At 43.9% G+C, this 22,445-nt stretch overlaps 1 protein-coding gene across 4 annotated transcripts in view; it reads left to right on the top strand.

The window, feature by feature from the left end:
* The window catches only part of LOC147435417 (uncharacterized), a 183,526-nt gene that overhangs the window by 113,847 nt on the left and 47,234 nt on the right, over positions 1 to 22,445 (top strand). For 3 of the 4 annotated variants that reach the window (XM_086488487.1, XM_086488486.1, XM_086488484.1), the window contains 4 exons: positions 10,085 to 10,117; positions 10,567 to 10,659; positions 10,734 to 10,823; positions 10,907 to 10,982. In XM_086488487.1, coding sequence (XP_086344613.1) covers positions 10,085 to 10,117; positions 10,567 to 10,659; positions 10,734 to 10,823; positions 10,907 to 10,982 — 292 coding nt within the window. The remainder of the gene's footprint in view (positions 1 to 10,084; positions 10,118 to 10,566; positions 10,660 to 10,733; positions 10,824 to 10,906; positions 10,983 to 22,445) is intronic. The other variant, XM_086488485.1, reaches the window with a different exon arrangement.

The raw sequence follows: 22,445 nt of genomic DNA, 5'->3' as shown, positions 1-22,445 counted from the left end.
AAATTTCAAAGCAACCGGCCAGAGAGGGGCAACAAGGTTAGACAATTTCAAGTTCTTCCCGTTTTTCTATGTTTTAACCTTTACTTTGAAACAAATCTTCTCCTTTGTAGAGAAAAATGCTTTGAAGGCCACCATGAGAAGCAAGGATTCTATCCCATACCAAGGTATTGCTCATTGACTCGGGATTAAGGGCAATGGTAGACAAGTTTGGGGCATTGGTAATATGAGGATATCAGCTGACATTTTACGTATGGCAAGATCAAATTGTGATGTATCCATGCAGTACAGATTGTGCAAGGAGGCACTTATGGTATCGGCTCAAACTGTTGAGGCCGTCATTGTAGCCAAGGGCTTATCACTTTATTTTCTAATTTGCATGCATAGCATGTCAATAAGGTCGAATTAGTTCCACCCCATCATTGTTTCCACTTCCGCTATAACACCAGCTACTCTGTCAAGGACGAGGTAAGATCTTGTTTGTTTCCAATAAGTTTCTTGATGCTTCTCCTGTTAAAGTTGTTGAAGGAGTTACCCATAGTTGTAACCTTCTACTCAATAACAGTTGAGACTGATATATTTGCTTGCGTTCGTTGCATATGACTGCAACGATGGGCACTCTATATTATTGGTTATACATGAAAGGTGCATGCACTACAGATGATGATTTTTGTTAATAGCAAGTACGCATGGCCTTGCTATCAAGCAACTAATTTATGGGATAACATGAATCTCCTAAGAGAGCGAAAAATAATCTCTTGTTTTTTTTAAAAAAAATCTAGTATGACTACCTTCTCTTTGCTTTGGAAAATCTTTCTCTTCATGGGGAAATATGATAGTTTCAAGATCCAATTGTGAATACAATTCCAACTTGAGAGGATATGAAGCTTAGTCTATAGCACTAATCATGTCTATAGGAGTGGTTTTTCAAGGGTATGACTCAACTAATGATAAATCGCACCATAAGTATTGATGGTCATTGATTGACCTCTTCACAATTGTGCTTTCAAAAAAAATTGTTCTTAACTTCCAGGGGTAGGGCTAAGTTCACTTTAGCAAGCTGATTATCACGTTCACTATTGGTAGCAAAGTGGCTTATGCGGCTCTCAGCTACCTTCTTTGCAAAATCTAACCAAGGGGTTTGAATTGCCAAGGAAACATCCAAAGTATTAGTTAAATATTGGTCTATTTTCACTAATCTCTAATTTAGTGTTTAAAATGTCAAAGAAATATTGGGCCTTTTGAGGCTAGAATTTTGGTAATGTACCTTTGAGCTTTAAAAATTGCCCTTGATCTTTGAACACATGACAAGGTTATGTAGAAGAGAAGGATTTTGGTAAATTTGTGTACCAAGTACCATGTCTGCAACTTGTTAATTTCTCTCTTAATTGTTCATTCTGATACAATCAACGGTTCACTCGCTAGGGGCCCTAGATGATAAGAGAGCACATTGCCATTGGGGTGTAGGCACCCGAGATAAAAGAAAGGAGGGTGGACGGGAAATAGGGTGGATAATGCACCTTGGATAATCTTACATGAGGGTGGATAGAATGTATACCTGTTGTTGAAGTGTTAGGCACCTTGAATAAGAGGAAATACTGCAAAGGCTCTAGGATTCGTGGAAAAAGAGAGATGCCACCAATTGACGCCCTGGAAAAGCGGATTGTATAGGAAAAACATTGATCGAGCGTCAAAACACTAGATAAAATGAGGAAGGACTTGATCAAACATCAAAGTGCATTGACACACAAAGCAGGGGCGTGAAGCATAAAGCAAGGATGATGTTAGTACGACAAAGAAAGTCGAGTGAGGGAATGTAAAGTTGGGGTGCTACGTGCCCAAGATGTGGAGATCTAGTTTAGTGATACAATCTGAGACATCAAGAGAAATTTTGAGTATCTTTGCATTCCAAGCATCTCTAGCCTTTCTCCCCTTGCATGGTTTTTTGCCGGTTGTGAGCACGTAGTTTTAGAAACAACTTCAATGGCTAGAAATTTTTGGATACCAAGCAAGACTTGTTAAGGCTACAATAATTGTCAGGCAACATTAACGGATGGTTTTTTACGCATATAGCAGTGCTATGTTCTATTAATAAACATGTTTCATTGTTTGTACCTAGATGTCATTCATTTTCACATTCTATTATGGTCCAAATATTTTAGCAACGCTTTCAAGTGATTGCAATGGGAAGTATTTAGTTATTTTTATATAGCTATTTACCTCCCTCTTCCATATGTGCTATGGACAAACATCCTCTACCAGCATTGGCAACTATAGTCATGAAATTGCAGGTTCGGATTAACTTTTGCTAAACGCACACACTAGGTGTTATGGGCCCTAGTGTTTAGCAAAGGCAAATTTGGAGCAGCATGCAAATTCATGAAATTGATAGCTTATGAAGCATTTCTCACAAAGGTGCAATATTTCTATGAAATTTATTGTGGGTCTATCAACCACCGTACGAGGTGATGGCTCAATATAGGTGCTTGTAGATAAGTTGCCCAAACTTTGTAAAGTTTATTAAGTTCACTATTCAATCTCTACAATTAACCAAGTTCGTTGTTCATAATATCTTGTAAACGGTTAGGGAACACAACTCAATATCTGTACTACCAGTCATCCAGAGACTAATAGGCAATTTGCAAGTGTTAATCTCGTGCTAGAGGATATGCTAAGAGCCTACGTTAGCAAGAAGCAATCCAATGGGAAAGATTATGTAATGGAAATGGCCTATGAACTTTGAGAATAGCGGAATTAAGAGAATTAGAGTGAGCATTTTTGTGACATTACTTTGAGAACATAGAGGGTGAACTTAATTGATGGTATCAACATGAACATAGTACTTAATTAACTTGGCATGAACAATACTTTTGCAAGAGAGAGAGTATTAGAGAACATGACACTAGTTGAGGACCGGATTTACTTGGAGCCAGTCCCCCCTCCAAAAGACATTTTATTATAGATTCTCCCATCAAGAGAGACTTGTTACAATACAATCTTTGTGTTCCTTGTGACCTTGATGAGCTTCATGCATCACGAGCTTAACATAAAATTTGCAAAAAGCATTAACTATCCCAAGCCTCGGTCCCAAGGCCTCAAACACCTTTGAAGGTGGAGAGAACTAGCAAGGAATGAGGGTAGGGAAGAGGAAGAAGAATCATCCACACGAGAAATAAATAGTTCCTCACTTATCATCACTCTTCTTGCTTAGCATAGTATAATAGCATAGTAATAAAGATGAAGAAGATAGCAAGCTTAAGCATTGAAGCATGGCTCTTGGTTGGATTTGCATTCCATATCCAAGAGTGTTGGTGTAGGCTCTCCACTTCTCAACAAGCTTGGAGAAGGAGATGGAGCTCTTGCACTTTGCACTCCATTCAATGAGAGAATGTGTGTGTGTCTTTGAGAGAGAGAGTATACCCCCCTCTCATGCTTGGTCCACCTCTCTCTCTCTCTCTCTCTCTCTCTCTCTATTTTGTATTATTTTATTATTTCATTTGGACATGTGTCCTCTTTTTCCTCTTTGAGAGAAAGACCTTAATTATTATATTTATGTATCTAAATTCTCATTGGAGCCGTTTTAAAACCTATCCAATAGCATTCAAGCACATCATGAGGGCCACATGTGGAGGATCATTTGAACATGTGTCTTTTATGTTTTATAAGTCATTTGGTTGAATTGAATACTTCAAGGACTTAGTCAATCAAGCATGGAAACGTTGATGCCTCTTGAGAGTCTTTGAATTGAATACTTCAAGAACCTTAGTCATTTAAGCATGTGAGAAATACCTCAAGCTTTTGGGTAAGGTTCCCACTAACATTTAGCAAGCCAACAAGCACCTCATGCTTGGGTAGGATTCCCACCTCAAGGTCGGGCCTAGCTTGCCTAAGGTCAAAGGACTTTTGAATACTAACTTTTGGAGGTCTTTAATGAAGCTAACCCTACGGTCTTTAAGCTCTATTTAGTAGCATTGCTCTTTAACATACCATCTCTCATTTGGACCCCTTTTAACCTTGGCCCTATGTTGAGATAGATCCATAAGCACATGTCTAATTCTAACCCTTGTTCCCGTTTATTTCCCCACATTAAATGATCAGTTTAATATGAGAAAATCATTTGGGTTGGTTAGATATTAGATTTTATGACATTACCTCTCTCTTGAAATCATAGTCGTCCTCGACTACGAGGTAGAAGAGATAAAGTCTTAGCCATTAGTCTACGATTCTTGGCGGGTAGAGGATTCCTTTTCACCCTACGACATCATTCCAAAATGGATGACTAGTCCAATTGAAGCTTGGGAGACATAGCTGGGCAAGCATGTCTGCTCTTTAGTCCATATCATATTTCCAAAGTAGAGTGACAAATTCTACTTGGTGTTAGAGTGATGTCATCATCACAAACACAATTCTATGTATGCATACTATTTAAATTTGTGCACAAAGGAGGATTAGTCTTATAAGACAAAAACATTGTTCATTTAGAAAGCATTTACGTTTGCTTACTCTAGTGCAGCATGTAAGCATTGACAAGGTTCATGCTATCCTTAAGTTGTATTCCTTGCATCCATCTAGCATCTTCAAATGGATAATTTTTTAACTTAATAAGATACAGTCAGATAATCTTACCATGCCGTAGTACCTTGTCTTCATGCCAAAGGATAGCTTCCGATTGTAGCACCTCTTCTTGGTCTTCAATTTCCGGAGGGTCTTCTATAATTGGTTCTATTGGTGGCTCTCCTTTATAGGGCTTAAGTAGGCTCACATGAAAAGCATTGTGTATGAGCCAATGGTTGGGCAACTTGAGTTGATAAGCCATGTAATTGATTGGCTTCAATATTTGAAACGGACCATAGTATCTTTTTGCTAATTTAGCATAATACTTTTGATGGCCCGTAGGATTTTTGCCCATCCTTTGCCTTAATCATTCCTTGGGAAACTTAAGTAAGACCCAATCATTTTCTTTAATCGTTAAGGCCCTTTTGTACTTGTCAGCAGCAGCTTTTTGCCTTTGTTGAGAGATGGATATAGCCTCCTTAACCTTTTGAAAAGATTCTTGTAGGTCACGGCTATACTCATCAGCAGCGAAGATCTTTCCATGTACTTTAATTAGCAAGGGACTTTTAGGTCTTCCCTCTATGATCTCAAAAGGTGCTTTTCCTATAGTAGTATGGACAGTATTATTGTACGCATACTCTACAAGGGGTAAGTATTTCTCCCATTGTGATCGTTGTACTTTTGTAACATAAGTCGTCTTTTTAGTAGATCAAGTATCGTAAGATTGGCTATCTCACTTTGGCCATCCGTTTGTGGGTGGTAGGTCGAAGAGAAATTCAATCTTGTACCTAGATTTTCAAAGAGACCTTTCCAAAAATTACTGGTCATTCTAGGATCTCTATTCGACACGATGGATGTTGGTAATCCATGGTGTTTGGAAATCTGAGATATGAAGATGGTTGCCATTTGGTGTGTCTTAATAGTCTTTTTGAGAGGAATAAAGTGTGCTTGCTTGCTAAACCTGTCGACTATTGTCCATATTTTCGTATTCCCATGGATAGACTTGGGTAATCCAAAGATAAAATCTATGGATATACTCTCCCATAGTGAATTAGGGATTGGGAATGGTTGGAGTAATCCAGGTTTCTTCCCTCTATCATACTTAGTCTTTTGGCATACCACACATTTTGAAACATACTCTTCTATGTCCACTTTCATGGTAGGCCAATAGAAGTATGTCTCTACTCTTTGAAGAGTAGGTTGAATGCCTCTATGCTCCGCATAAGGAGGAGCATGGGATTCATACATGACTTTCTCACAAAGGGAGTGGGTAACGCATAGCCTACTGCCATGGAGAAGATAACCATCCTGCAAGGTGAATGGTTCCTCTTTCTTCCCCAAAGCAAGGGTTGACATTACATCTTTGAAGTCAGGGTAAATAGCATATCATTTTGAGTTGCTATAGACACCGCATTGACTTTTGGTTGTCGTGAAAGTGCATCGGCCACTTGATTGTGCTTACCAGCAATGTGACCAATATGAAAATAAAATTGCAAAAGAAAATTTTCCCACCTCATTTGTTTGTCAAAAAGCTTGGTTTGCATCAGGAAGTACTTGAAACTTTGGTGGTATATTCGTAAAATGAATGGAGTCCCTAATAAATAGTGCTTCCATGTGTCTAGGATATGTAGAACAGCTAAAAGCTCTTTCTCATAAATGCACAAGACTTGTTCATCTGTATTGAGCCTTCGGCTCTCATATGCTATGCCATGCCCTTCCACAAGCATCACATTGGACCTCAAATGGCTTTGAGAGATCCGGAAGCATGAGGATTGGTTGAGAGGTAAGCTTACCTTTGAGCTTGTCAAAAGATTTTTGCTCCCTGTTGGAGCCCAACTTGTCCAACTTTTGTAATGAGCCCACCTTGTAAAGCCTATCCGATTCCCATTTTTATGTCAAAGACGTCTTATCATTTTGATCCACTTGTCTGGATTATGTAAAGATTAATTAGTCGGCCGGGACCCATATGCGTTTCCACTTTGTAATTATGATGAGTAGAACTCAATTAAAACCCCATGTACACATTGAGCTAAGGTGACTTAAGTATAAAGGTCACCTTAGAACCATTTTTTAAATAACATTTGAATGATTAATCATGTGTCGTACGAGTGAGAGAGAGAGAGAGAGAGAGAGAGAGAGAGAGAGAGAGAGAGAGAGAGTGATCTTATCCTCTTCGCTACGCGCATCTCCCTCACCGGATTCAAAAAACGACCACACCATCGCGGTAGCCTCTCCGAGAGCTACGCGCCCACGCCACGCATTCGCATCTTTGAGCTGTTCGCGAGCGATCCTTCCACGAGCTTGTTTTGCTTGTAAGTAGCACAAACAGTGTTTGTTTTCAACAATCAAGTACTTTATGGAACGAGGGTGAGACTAGCGACGCATAGATGCTCATAGACTTAGGTTTCGCACACTTTTAGGTTATGACCTGTGAGTCTATCATGACTGTATTTGAGGTAGTTAGGGTTATAATCAGGTGAGATTGGACTTATAGGTAAGTGTATCCTAGTAAGGGGATAGCACCTAGCAAGTTTGAAACGATTCTGAGTTCATTTGAGGTGCAAACGGTGTTATGGGCGATTAGGGATAGAGTGGGTTGAAGTTAACTAGCATTAGTGATTGATGCATCATAGAAGTGCGTATGTGATCATCTTGAAAGTGACCAATTGGCCAACAAAAAAGAATAATTCAAAGTTGGATTTCAAAGTTGCAGAGAAAACTTCGATTTAAACGGGATAAGTAACAACTTTCAGAATTTGGATGCCTTCTTCATGGGTTATGATTTCCTTATTTTGTGCCTCCGAAAATTTCTTTCATGCATTAATGATACTGATATCAAGTTTCACGAGCATGTGAGAAATTTTCATTGCTATGAATTGCAAAATCTGGCTATTATGATCTACCTCATCATAATAGATTATTGAGAGACGAGAATTTTGTGCACTTTATGGTAAAATCTAGGTCTATCTTTCTTGGCATGGATGCTTGGATTGATCTAGATCTCTTTTACACTAAAAGGAAACCTCTTCTTAACTTGTGAGCTTCACTTTTAAAAGTACCATTGACATTGCATTGAGGCTTGGTCGGGACTTTGTGCTTGGACTTGGGTTTCTTGTACATTTTAGTGCTTAAATTGAATGAAAAATCATGGGAAAGCACTAAAGTTTGGGCTTTGTCAGTTTGCTCGCAGCCTCTCCTGCTGCCATCTAAATCTTACTGGCGTTATCACAGCCACTCTTATCCTTTTGTCTTTGTAGCAGATTGCTGGTGGTGAGCTTTATTGCGATGCTCCCCTATGTCGCACATCCGACGGAAAGACCCCTGCGTACGACCCATTCAGTCCCTTCCGGACGTCCGAACTAGTATGTTAGGTGTCCGGTCAATTTGACTGCCGGCTGTTGTTCTCGACAAATTTGGGTCCTTTATGCCACTTCTGTCACCTGGCCCGTGAGCCAAGGGCCAAGGCTCAAGAGCATGGGGCCAAGGACCAAGCTGTATGTGTGTGAAGATGCCATTTGGGCCTTTCAACTTTGGCATCCTAAGCTCTTTTCTAGACTCTCTCTTTGTTTCACTGTACGTGTCGTACTAGCTTTGGCCAAGTCCATTCCGTACCGTACTAACACTGGACTATACTAGCACTGGACGCTTGGACATGTCAACCATGGCGATGCTTCCTTATTAAATAAAAAATCTCTAATTTTGGAACCTGGGTGTGTAGCAACAGGATTTTAGGGTCCTGTGCAGCTTGATTTGATTTTGTTTCTTAGTTACAATGAGGAAGCGAGGATTGTGGTTGGGCCGCACTCTTGGAGGGCCCTTATTGCCAGAGGGATTGGATACTCTCAAGTTTGCAGAGTGATCAGGGATTGGCTTCAATCGAACATATGCTATAATTTAATGCTAGCATTGAAGAGATTGTTTTTGATGGGAATGGGCATTGTGGTGAGTGTTTTATTGTCTCACCCTTGATGACATGCTGTTGAAAAATTGATCTTTCTAGCCACATGATACGAAGTCTTTGTTGAAGCTGGCCTAGAGAGCAGATGCACGGTGCCCCACTCTCCAGCCGGCCACAGTACTTGAAACTTCAGCAGTTTCTATTTAAATTGGTATGCTTCGAGTCTCTGTCGTGCTCATTAGAGTGGTATTCCTCCATGGGTTTTTGAGAGTATAGCTTTCTAGTGGGAGAAGCACTTCACTCCTAGAAGTTTATGGTTATTGGCAGCAAACGATTGTCTTAGATGCAATATGATGGGGCAGCTTATGAAAGACTATCACAAGGAGGCTGGAACCTAGGAAACACTTCGAAGTTTGATCATTTGACAACTAGATCTGCCAGAGCCCAGCCCAAAGATTCACAGCATACTCTCAGACATGCCCCAAGGTTTGGGTTAGAGCAAGCATGAGTCAGAGAGCCAGGGAGAGAAGCCCGAAACAGGTAGAAAGAAAGAAATAAAGGTTTATGTCTTCTCCGCTGAAAATAAACATGCTACAAAATAAAAGAGTCTAACATGGAGGTGTGTGTACATGGGATAATGGAAATGGAACTCTAACTATTAATGCATATGGAACTATTTGCATAGGGGAGAACAACCGTGATATACAAAGGACTAGCTAGCTGAAATTGGCCTGTAGCGTTACTAAAGGGCTGTAAAATTTGGCTTTCACCCAAACTATATGTCAATTAGCGTTATTGTATTGTACGACACAAAGTAACTTCACAAATAAACCTGTAACTAGAATTCACCTCTTCGAGACAATCGCTCCTAAGTATACAAGACACCTTGTAGGCCCCAAAGACTGGCGCCCCTTTCGGTATTTCTTTATTCTTATTGCAAATAAACGACCCGAACGCTTTCACCTAACTCTCACCAAGCTGTCCAAACCTGTCCAGGGCTGTAATTGCAGGTTTTTGACCCAATTTTGACAGCATAACGGCGCCAAAACTTATGTGGGTCACAAGTACACGTGTAGGACACTTTCCCTTGCATTTTGGAAGCTTTCCGGTGAGCTGCAGGTCAATTTCAGCATGCTGTCATTCCCTGTTTTGGTCACTGTCAGCTGCCCAAATCCCTGTATAAGCATCCCAAGGCCTTCCCGTTGTTACCTTGCAGTTTAAGAATCACCCAATGGTGGCCTATCCTATGCAGGCTGCACTGCCAGGCGTAGCGACTATGTCATTGACATTTATGAAAACAGAAGCCTAGCTGAGATGGGTCATATAGATAAGACCAGGAAGGTTTGTAAGTCAGCACTCTCATATCGTGAGGCTGTGACTGGGAGATTGTTGCTCAGTAGTAATGAATGAACTGCTAAAGATTAGGATTTGAGTGCTTTATGCTTGAAAATGTCATACTTATACATGTGACGGGAGAGCTAACACATGTAGTTATGTTACTGCACAATGTCAATTAGGGCATTGTGCTACTCAGATAATGTAGTGTTTCTAGTTACTGACGTACTAAGTTGATTTTTTTATTCTGAAAAAGGTTCTGCCATGTCTCATACTCTTGTCTTTGTTTACTTTGAGCAGGAATCCATGCTTGGCTCGTTTATTTTTGAAACAGTAAGTAGAAGCCATCGTGTTGCACATTTAATATGTCCATGTTTTGAATTATGTTCAACTTCCCTCTGTTCTATTTGATTCTATGCATTTGCTATTTTCTCCCCCTATGCTATGCATTCAGAGCACAAAAATTAATTGTTGATAGAGGTAAAAAAAAAACAAAATCTGTGTTTGATTTCATGGATTTTTGTTTTTGCTCCTCTCCTTTGTGCATGATTGTTGTATATTTTTTTTCAGTTTTCATTGTGGCTTTTCCCCTTTTTATTGGTTTTCTTTTTCTCTTAGGACGTGACATATATTGGGCTGATAAGTAATGCATGTCATTTAGCTTCTTTAACCAGTAAGTTTCAGTTTTTTCTATGTAACTTAATGTAAAAGGCTGCACAAACATAATTTCTGCCAGATCTGATTGCTGGATTGCTGATTATGCATCTTGTTTGAATTCTCAGCAGGCGGAACCTTCTCCACCTAGTAAAGATGACAACATCTTGAATGAGATCTTCAAAATTTTCAAGAATGTAGTAAAAGTCTTACCACCTGAGGTGATCTCTTCTCTGAGGTACTTGTTTGTAAGTATAAAAACTGGATACATTTTGATAACGTTATTTTGTAATAGGAACCACATCTCTTACGTGTGTGGCAAAAAGAGCTGGAAGAAAACAAGAAGAAAGCCACATGGATAAGGAATCTCATGCTACTAGAGGAGGTGTTTGAGCACTCGCTCACTATCTTTCGAAGGAGTTATAGTATTTAATTTTATTTTATTGATTTGTGGAATGGTCCTTTCAGAGTCTCGAAAAGAACTGCATGGAATGTGCAGAGATCCTGGATATAAATCCCTTTGATATGCAGCTGACTTCTGAAAGTAGGTTATACTCAGAATGTAGGATCTCTACTTGAAATAAAAGGGCTAATGTATTGCCAATCAATTAAATGCCAGGCGAAGCAGCAATAAAAAGATATTACGTAACAACAATAAGGGAGTGTCTGTTAGTCTTGCCAGAAGTGTTATAAAACAGATGAAAGTAAGAGAAGGGAGCTCCAACATAGCCGCACAAGCGTCATTAGGTTTCTACGTCTGTAATGGGTTCTCTTTCTGCTTCTGTTCACAATTAGTGGGTTTTTTCATGCTCCCTTCTTGGGGGATTTCTGGACAGCTCCTTAAAGTACAATCTGATGAGAAGAGAATGGCTACAAGGTCTTTGCTACAAGAGAATGGCTACAAGGTCGCTAGAAGTCACCAAAATCTTTGCAGTTGGCAGCTGGGTCCCAATGTTGTTAGGGATCTGAAATGCATATCGACACTTCCACTGCAATGCGCCCTGAAAGGGCTTTCTCATGAGCAGAAAAGCAAGCAGGATGGTGTGGGATGCACATCAGCCCAATGCATCCCCATATGAAGCGGTCCAGGTGCTAGGGGATCCCCCTCCTCGTTTCAGCTTTTCCTGCTTCCTGTTTTCTCACTCATCACAAAAGATGAGAGCTCTTACTTGATTATGGGATTCTCCATTCACACCAACAAATCAAGGGCTTAAACTGCAAAGGGCCCTGGTCCTTTGCAGTGATCATTGCACTAGATTTGCATTTCTCACTAGTTATGAGCTTCAGAAAATATAACGTCATTTCTGCTCCAAATGTGCATAAAAGGGTCTGAGTAGATTTGTAGAGGTTGCTTGGCCACCTTGCAGGATATCGTCCACCTTTCTTTACCTTTCACCCTTCATGTCGTATGCGATTACCAATCGTGCTCAAAAGAAACAAACCGATAAACTATGCATTGCCTTGCAGCTCCAGCTTGTTTTTGTATATATTGTTTGTGAACCTGACTATAAGCCAAAATTTAGCCAATTTGATTGCCTTAAAAGGAGCATTATACTGGCTACATACACTTTGTTAAAGTTTAATTGATTGTTGCTCTATTTATTAAGTTATCAATCTGGCCACGAATCAAAAGGAGATGCAGGGTTAGGTTTAAGACTACCTTGTTGACGGTGGAAGATCTATAATGGTCTGAATTACTAGCCAATTATCTTAGAGCATCTATATATATATATATATATATATATATATATATAGAGAGAGAGAGAGAGAGAGAGAGAGAGAGAGAGAGAGAGAGAGAGAGAGAGAGAGAGAGAGAGAGAGAGAGAGAGAGAGAGAGAGAGAGAGAGAGAGAGAGAGAGAGAGAGAGAGAGAGATATGAAATGAAATGAAATCAAATGTAATATTAACGTCTTCAAAAGCCAAAATGACCTATGAGACCAAAAGGTTACATGTGGTGAATCTAATACCAGGTCTGGGTACAAATAGTACAAAGAACTGAAAAGAAAATAGTGGGTAGGGGTGGGGTGAAAGCTGATACAAAGGGAATAGGAAATACTAAGGGCGAGCTGATACAATGCAATCGAGCTCTCTGACAGTCGAGGCATCATATACATATACATCAGTATCCGGGACGCTCCTATGTCGCGCCAATATGGTATGGATCCTCTGTCGCAATCTGCGTCGATATCGAGAGGGCCCCCTCATCCGTGGGCGATGGGACCGCCCCAACTCTATCGCCCGATCAAGCAGTATGCCTCTCGTGCCTCTGGTGTTGTTATGCTGTGGGGGCTGCTCAAACTCCTCTGTCTATGACTGAAAGAAATCTGTAATCTTCCGCTGTCGCTGGATCTCTCTCATTGTGCTCCTCTTCCAGAGGTGCTCTTTGTGTTTGCGAATCTCTAGTAAGTATAATCCGAGGCATCTTTGATCCTTGTATCTCATGACTCTAGAAAGTGGCCCAAAACCCTCTTTGAATAGACAGTGAAAGCGGCCTCGTATCCCATAGTATACTGGGCAATGACATATGTAATGTAGCTCTGTCTCTGGCTCTATTTGGCATACCTAACAAATCCTGGACTCAACGGGTGAGAAAATGAAATGTTATATTAACGTCTTCAAAAAGGCCAAAATGACCTATGAGACCAAAAAGTTACAATTGGTGAATCTGATACCATGTCTGAGTACGGAAATTACAAAGTTACAAAGTTACAGAGAACTAACACTAAAACACTAAGGAGAAAGGAAATAAGAGAGAGAGAGAGAGAGAGAGAGAGAGAGAGAGAGAGAGAGAGAGAGAGAGAGAGAGAGAGAGAGAGAGAGAGAGAGAGAGAGAGAGAGAGAAATGAAATGAAATGAAATGTTATATTAACGTCTTCAAAAGGCCAAAATGACCTATGAGACCAATCAGTTACAAAATAGTGAATCTAATACCATGTCTGGGTACAAAAGAACTAGAAAAGAACTAGAAGTGGAACAAAATACTACTACTACTACTACAATCTAAAACTACGTGGGTGTAGCAGCTGATACAATAGGTACCCGGTAAACTGGATGTAACAGTGTGTGAAACAAAGATGGAAGAAATGGTGAGGATCCATCCTCATCTGCACTCTGGATGTCGAGAGAGTATGGCTCGAATCTTCTGTTGTAGTCTCCGTCGATGCTGTGTAGCTCCTCTCCTCAGTCGCGGTCGTCTGTATCTCTGTAGCTCCAATGCTCGGTCGATGAGAGTGCCAGTAGTGGTCGAATGAGTGTGGGACGAGCTCTGCAGTGGTGGCTGCTCCTCTGGCTGTCCCATATCTAGTGAAAAGAAATCTGTAATGTGTCTCTGGGACTGCCGAGAGAGAGAGAGAGAGAGAGAGAGAGAGAGAGAGAGAGAGAGAGAGAGAGAGAGAGAGAGAGAGAGAGAGAGAGAGAGAGAAATGAAATGAAATGTTATATTAACGTCTTCAAAAGGCCAAAGTGACCTATGAGACCAAAAAGTTACAATGTGGTGGATCTGATACAAAGTCAGAGTCAGAGTAACAAGATGACAACAATGACAAAAATGAAATGACAAATGTCACAATAAAATACTATGGAATCCTAAACTACTAGGTGTGAACAGTAGCTAGCTGGGATAGCTAGATCACAAGAGATCCAGCATCGGTTGCTGGCGGATCTCATCAATCTCCTCCATGATGAGTAGTCTGACCGGCCGTCGTGCATGTCGAGCCAAAGTGATCGGAATCCTCTGATGCAGCCTCCGTCGATGCTGTGTAGTCCTCCGTAGTCATGGGCGTCTGGATCTTCCAACCTCAGTCGCTCGGTCGATCAGTGTGCCTCTGGTGTGAGACCTCTGCTGTGGAAGTAACTCCTCTGGGTGTCCAGTGGCAGCTCTAAAGAAATCTGTGATCTGTCTTTGGGACTGGCTAGCCTCTCCTCTCATCAGGCTCTCTCTGTGTCTGTGTAGCTCGAGCAAAAACAAACCCAAGCATCTCTGATCCTCGTACTGCATGACTCTGGAGAATGGTCCAAAGCCCTCTCTGAACAAGCAATGGAAGCGGCCTCGTATCTCGTAGTAGACGGGGCAGTGGCATGTGTAGTGCAACTCTGTCTCAGGCTCGATGTCACACAGGGGGCATGTCCTGGCCTCTGTTGGTACTCCGCTGTATCTCCCAGTCTCGATCCGCAGCTGGTGTGAAGATGTACGTATTTGGCCGATAGCACATCGTATCCCATGAGACAAGTGGGTGTCCATGTATCTCGGCCTCGTCACAAAGCCATCAACCGTAAGCTGGAGGAGATGCTCTGTAGAAAGCCATCTTCGTGCCCAGCTCCTGTGCTAGCTGTATCCATGTCCTCTTGGTGTCTAGCTGAGTCAAGTCCTGGCGGATGAGCCTGGTGATCTCGGACCGTGTAAGAGTTAGAGAGGGTGCATCCAGTGAGTACTGGAAGGGAGGCAATCTGTCTATGCTGAACCCATGCGCCTGAAACCATGATGTCATCTCCCCATACCAGCATGCTGTATCTCCCTGCATGGCTAACTGTCGAGAGGACTCAAGTGCAAGGCGAGCATATCTGTCTCTGGGAAGTTCCCACATGCGGTGTATGAAGGAGACCGATTTGGTGAGCGCCTTAACCACTAGTGGGGGGGCAGCTAGCTCTGCTCGAACAATAGCATGTGGTACTGAGGCCTTGGCTCTAATGAGCCGCGAGATCATAGAGACCAGAGGCTTCTCCATGTCCCCCCATCCATCACTGCGGCCTGTCCTCCCGTGATGATCTAATGAAGGTCCCCATATCTCAGCTCCATAAAGTAATGCAGAAGCCACCAGAGTGTCAAAGAGCCAGAGCTTCGTCCTAGGCTCGTGAAACTGAACCTGTGAACACATCCTTTCCAATCTACCCAATGCTGCATGGGCTCTGGTCAGTCCAAGGTAAGTGTACGTATTGTATACTCCACAGTCACCTGGCCGTATGTGAATGCTGGTGTTGACCTCCTGATCCACTGTGGGGTGGTATTAAATACCATGACCTTGGTTTTACCAAGGTCGACGGACAAACCACTTTCCTGAGGAAACCTATTCAAAGCATCCAAGTGACGTTGCATCCCCTCCGGAGAGTCGGAGATCAACACAATATCATCAGCATATAACAATAATGGAATCCATGTCCCTGCCATCTGTGCACCTCTATCACCATCTCTCTCAATGTAGTCAGAAACCTCATCCACATACATACCAAATAGAGTAGGAGAGAGCGGGCAGCCCTGCTTCACCCCAATAGTGGAGTGAATCGGGGTGGATAGACCCTCTGAGGTGCATACCTGCCCCACTACTGACCTGTATAATGCCATGACCCTCCAAATAAGCTCTGTGGGTGCTCCCATCTGCTGTAATCTGTGCATCAATCTAGCTCTAGGCACTGTGTCAAAAGCTTTGCGGAAATCCACAAAGCTACAATAGATCCGTTTCCCACGCGATCTACCCTCCTCAATGATGGCTCTGAGTGTCAAGATATGGTCAAGAGTAGAAAAACCCCTCCTGAACCCTGCCTGCCCGGTTGCGCGTATCCCCTCCCTCTTTGCCCATCTACTCAGCTGCTGCTCAAGAATGGATGCGTACAACCGTGCCAATGTGTGTCCAATCATGATAGTGTGATAATTCCCAGGCTCCATAGGGTCTCCCGACTTGAAGATAGGTACAATAGTAGATAGGCTCCAAGTATCAGGCAAGCCCTCACACATGGCACGGTTAAACATCACTGCTAGAAGCTCTGCTAGTAGATCTCTGGCATGTGTGAAATGCTCAGCCACTAAACCATCATGATCGTAAGCTCTCCCAGTCCTCATCCTGTCAATGGCCTTCCTCACCATCTCTGCGGTGAAAAAAGCACATGTGTGTGGGCATGGATCGGGTGGGTCGGGAAGGGGGGGCTGCTTTGGAACTGTGTACAGAGATGATGCGTCCTGGCCCCAGTCCTCTGTAGAAGTGATGGCGGGGGGGGGGGGGGGGGGGGGGGGGGGAGAGTGCTCTTGAAAGAGCCGCCATGCCTCACGTGAATCCTGACTCAAGAACCGCTGATATAGATCCTGCTCTAGCCGAGCCAAAAATGCCCTCTTCTTCCGCCGCACTAGGCGTCGGAAGTCAATCTGTGACTGTCTGCGAGTGATGTCCCCCAAAAGCACCTCCCTCTGAAGTCTAGCTCTAGTGTCCCGGCATTCCTCATCATACCAACTGTTCCGGGGGCATGCTCCCCGAACGGCGTCTCTGCTCAGGCTGGGTATGTGGGTATGCCTCTGCTGCTGCATCATGTAGTGTCTGTGTCAATATAGTAGTAAGCTCCTCCAGAGGTCGCCCTGGCTCCTGTGTGCATAGGCGTCTGTAGATCCCATCTATGTATACAGAGTCTGTCTCCCGCGTGAAGGTGTAGCGAGTAAGGGATGCTGTTCGTAGCCTGTGTGCTACACTAAACTAAAAGGAGACGGTCATTGACACAAGAGCATGATCCACTGCCACACCAACAGGTCTGGGTCCAATCGTGAGATCCTGGATACTAGAGATGAGGCTCCGCTGTGCCATGACATAGTCCACTGTGGTGGCTCCATGTCTGTGTGGAAAGCATGTAAAACCCCCTGAGGAGGGAAATCTCTCTAGGCCATTCAAGATGGCCAATCCATGTGTAGTCCCCAGGTCTATCAAGTGTCGTCCATACTCGGTGTGTTCTCCATCTTGTGATAGTCTGGATAGGCCTGTCTCTGCAGCATCCAGCTCTCTCAGCATCTCCTCTGAAGTATCATCAAATACTGTCTGATGATGGGCAGTCCTAGCATTGAAATCCCCTAGAATGATGATGTCACCATCTCTAGAGAACTCCCATATGTCATCATCCAAAATAGAGAAAGGGTACTGTCCTCTGGGTGGTGCATACACTGACGTGCTTGGGGGAAAGTAGCAAATAGCAATGTAAAGATATCTGTCTGTCTCTGCTCTCAGCCTCAACCACATGTACCTAGCTTGCTCATCTCTACGGGCTATATGTATCAATGGCTGCAACTCCTCCCTGAATAACACTGCCACTCCTCCTGATCCCCGCCCTCTGCGCTCTGATCGTGTCTCCTGTCTATAGGCAGTCTCCCATCTATATCCACTGATGTGAGGCATAGACTGCCCGTGGGCCTGATGTGTCTCAGAGTAGGAGACGATGTCTCTTCCCCTGAAACTATCCTCAAAGGCGCCCACATCAAGTTGCATAGATCCATTACAATTCTACGTGGCAACTTTGAGGGTGGTCCCACGGGTCTCGCACCGTCATGTGGAGCGCCGCTCTACAATCACAACCCGGCCATCTTTGTAGAAGGCCGTCTTTCCCTTCTCCCTTGCCGCTTGAATCTCTGGCATTACCTCTCTCATATGTGCAAGCTGTGTGAGAGTGAGGTCATCTCCAAGGAATATGCCCGTTTTCTTTAGTGTAGGACGCTTCTTCAAGAAGTCCTTTGCCTCCATGGATGGGAAATGGATGATTAGAGCTCTCTCTTTTGAAGTCTCCCCATTGCCTTGTGTCTTCTTCTCCACCCTCCATGCCTTTGTATGAGTAGCCTCACTACCCATCATGCGGAGAAGTTCTTCAACTTCCCCTTCCACATCATCTCGGTCTTTTAGACCGGTTACTCTTATATGCAAAGCTCTAGTTTTCCTTCGTTGTTCTTCTTCTAGAGTCATGTTGATGATTGTAGGAGGGGGGACAGATGTGGTTTCTTTCCCCTTGCCTTTCTTAGCGACTTCTATCCACTTCTCGGCCTCATCCGCCTTCTTTTGCGTCTTCGTGATCACATCCATCCACGAAGACGTCTTTACCATCTTTTGTTTCTCCTCCTCTTTGATCATCCGTACTTGCTCTTTGATGACCTTGATTTCCTCTACTACCGAAGGCTGGAATTCCGCCTCCTCTAGTCCACTGCTCGCTCTATCGGCAAGTTCTCGCTTGAGAGCTGAGACCTCTTCTTTAATTGCTTTGGAGTCCGCCTTAATTGCTTGTAGCTCTGCATGCAGGTCCTCTTTCTCTTTCTTCCACTGCGCGCCTTTGTTGAGAAACATTTGAAGAAGGTTGGCCTTCTCTTTCCACCATCCCTCCATATCGGCTTTCCAGTCCATCTCCCTCTCCATTTGTGTAATCCGCTTGTTTGTAAGCACAAAAGTTGCCTTCGGATGGGGCTTACATACCGGCGAAGTAGTCATTACGTCCATCAAAAATAAAAAATACAATTTGCACTTCTGCCAAGTCAAACCCCCTATGTCCACATCACACATACATCCCTGTCCCGCATGATGCATACGTGTGTGTTCCCCATATCAATCATACATTTTTTATTTTCTGCAATTTTTGCAATTTGCTGCAATTTTCTGCAATTTCCTGTCAATGCTGCAAATTATTTAAATCCTGAGATTCTGAACTTTCCCTGCAGGAAATCTGAAAATCTGAAAATGTTAATCTGAAAATGTCCGCACTATAATGCACCTACGGGTTTGGGGGGGGGGGGTGGGGTGGGTGGGGCGCAGTTCAGACGCTAGTAATCCCGTGTGGTGGGGGGTTGGGGTGGGCGGCGCACTGTCACAACAGGGGGGGAGGGCGCAGTCCAGCTGAACAGTAGGGTGCAGCCCAGGTGGCGCGCAGGCAGCAGCCAGCTGAACAGTAGGGTGCAGCCCAGGTGGCGCGGGTCAGCAGCAGGCAGTTGGCGCGCGTGGCGCGCAGGCAGCAGCAAGCAGGTGGCGCAGGTCAGCAGAAGGCAGTTGGCGCGTGTCAACAGCAGCAGTGAGCGCGTAATGAATGAGAGAGAGAGAGAGAGAGAGAGAGAGAGAGAGAGAGAGAGAGAGAGAGAGAGAGAGAGAGAGAGAGAGAGATGAGATGAAATGTTATATTAACGTCTTCAAAACGCCAAAGTGACCTATGAGACCAAAACGTTACGATGTGGTGGATCTGATACAAAGACAGAGTAACAAAATTATAAAATGACAAAATACAAATACTATGGAATCTTAAACATGTAGGTATGAACTAGCAGCTAGCTGGGATAGCTAAATCACAAGAGATCCTGCATCGGTCGTTGGCGGATCTCATCAATCTCCTCCATGGTCAGCAGTCTGACCGGGTGTCGTGCATGTCAGGCCAAAGTGATCCGAATCCTCTGATGTAGCCGCCGTTGATGCTATGTAGTCCTCCGCAGTCGTGGGCGTCTGGATCTCACCAGCTCAGTCGCTCGGTTGATCAGTGTGCCTCTAGTGTGAGGCGACAAGCTCTGATGTGGTGGTAGCTTCTCCGGGTGTCGAGCGTCTGCTCTAAAGAAGTCTGTGATGTGTCTCTGAGATTGGCTAGCCTCTCCTCTCATCAGGCTCTCTTTGTGTCTGCGCAGCTCAAGCCGAAACAAACCCAGGCATCTCTGATTCTCGTACCTCATGACTTTGGACAGTGTCCAAAGCCCTCTCTGAACAATCAATGGAACCGGCCTCGTATCTCATAGTAGACGTGGCAATGGCATGTGTAGTGCAACTCTGTCGTCGTTCGCAGGCTCGATGTCACATAGGGGGCATGTCTTGGCCTCTGCTGGTACTCTGCTGTATCTCCCAGTCTCGATCCGCAGGTGGTGTGAAGATGTGCCTACCTGGCCAATAACACATGGTATCCCATGAGACAAGTGGGTGTCCATGTATCTGGGCATCGTCACAAAGCGTCCTCCGTAAGTTGGAGAAGATGGTCTCTGTAGAAAGCCATCTTCGTGCCCAACTCCTATGCTGGCTGTATCCATGTCCTCCTGGTGTCTAGCTGAGTTAGGTCTTGGCGGATGAGCTTGGTGATCTCGGACTGTGTAAAAGTGAAATAGGGTGCATCCAATGAGATCGGAAGGGGGGCGATCTCTCTATGCTGAACCCATGCGCCTGAAACCATGATGTATCTCCCCGTACCAACATGCTCTATCTCCCTCCATGGCTAACTGTTGAGAGGACTCGAGTGCAATGCGTGCGTATTTGTCTCTAGGAAGTTCCCACATGTGGTGTATGAAGGAGACAGATTTTGTGAGCGCCTCAACCACTAGTGGGGGGGCAGCTAGCTCCGTGCGGATAATGGCACGTGGTACTAAAGTCTTGGCTCTAATGAGCCGCGAGATCATAGAGACCAGAGGCTTCTCCATGTCCCCCCATCCATCAGTGCGACCTGTCCTCCCGTGATGATCCAATGAAGGCCCCCATATCTCAGCTCCATAGAGGAATGGAGAAGCCACCAGAGTGTCAAAGAGCCATAGCTTCGTCCGAGGCTCCTGAAACTGAACCTGTGAACACATCCTCTCCAATCTACCCAATGCCGCATGGGCTCTGGTGAATCTAGTCTCTGCTGCTCTCCTCAATGAAAATGCCGGTCGAGTAAAAACCACTCCAAGGTAAGTGTAAGCATCTGTATACTCCATCTCCTGGCCGTATGTGAATGTGGGCGCTGACCTCCTGATCCACTGTGGGGTAAATACCATGACCTTTGTTTTACCAAGGCTGACAGACAGACCACTTTCATGGGCAAACCTATGCTTCACCCCAATAATGGAGTGAACCTGTGTAGATAGACCCTCTGAGGTGCGTACATACCCTACTACTGATCTGTACAATGCCATGATCCCCCAAATAAGCTCTGTGGGTACTCCTGTCACAAACAGGAGCGCACATGAATAATCAACAAGATGGAAATAAATAATATTTCGACTAAACAAAGTTGAGGGAGAAGTTCGACACAGTATTTGGGACCAGAAGATGGGCTGGTCCCCCCCCTTCAAGAGAATCCTTTATTAGGGAGAATTTTTTTACAAGCACAAGAACCGGAGAAAACCCCTCCGTTCTAATTTCCTGACTCAATGGTCGTTCCTTCCCGTAAGGGAAATCCGAGAGACAAGCTCTCAATCTTTTTTCCGTTTGTACTCGGAGTTGAGACTCCGCATACAATTTCCAAATTCCGTTCCCGGAACTCCCAAGCGTAGGCCGAAATCTTCCCGCTTCTCCTTCGCGATAAAGTACCTGCAAACACACACACAAACACGGGACAACAATTCGTATGGCGAATTCCACAATAGATACCTGTCGCTCTTTTGCGGGAAAAGCGACTTCCGTGCTTTGTAGTCTCGCGATCTCTTGCGTCTTCTGGCGGCAGAGTCTTCTCTCGTGTGCGTTGGCAACCACTCCTCTGAGTGAGGGCATGTGGTGCTTTTATAGCTCCTTGGCCACAGCAAGAATAGCTGAGCAAAGGCTGGCCGCGTAGAGATTGCGTCAGATTTTGTTTTTTTGCTGTTCACCGGAAATAGGGAGAGAGAATTCGCTGGCTGGTTTTGTTGCTTTACTTTCTAAGTGGCTACCCATTGATTAAGTGGGCGGTCGGCATGTTTTAAAATTGGTCTGAACCTGTCCAAAAAACTCAATAAAACATAAGTAAAAACAATGCCTTTCACAACACTTCCTAGGCGTCCCTGGATGCAACCACGTGCACAAATGCAATGCAAACATAGATTCCTCGCGGGAAAGCGTCTGCTCTTCCCGGAAAACTCGTTAAAATATTCCGCTTTTTAAGAAAAGCTTCTCAGAACCCATGTTTATTCTTGTGCTTGCGTCTTTACACGTATTCCTTTTCCAGTTCGGGTTTCTTGCCAGACCAACGAGATATTTTTTTTCCGATACTCCCGTCACCCCACATCACGTGACGCATCAGGAATATTTGTTTCCCAGTCTCTCCTACCGAACTAACGGTAAAACCCCTTCGCGATGCTTAATGCCACCCATCTTCCTGATGGCTTTTAATAATTCCAGTAGATCTACAGTTCCTAACCTTACGGTTTAAGTGCACATCTTTAAATATCCTAATTTCAATAAAAAGAAATTACTTGAGAAAATAAGAAAATAGTCCATTTAGCAACATCTCTCTGGCTTCTAAACGGTTGTCCTCAACTGTAGTGCTTGTACATATCCTTCGAGAATCTCTGGATAGGATGCTAATT

Source organism: Adiantum capillus-veneris, chromosome 18 (assembly GCF_014529385.1).
Source record: "Adiantum capillus-veneris isolate H3 chromosome 18, ASM1452938v2, whole genome shotgun sequence".
Lineage (NCBI taxonomy): Eukaryota > Viridiplantae > Streptophyta > Polypodiopsida > Polypodiales > Pteridaceae > Adiantum > Adiantum capillus-veneris.
This window is presented reverse-complemented; position numbering and strand designations above follow the sequence as displayed.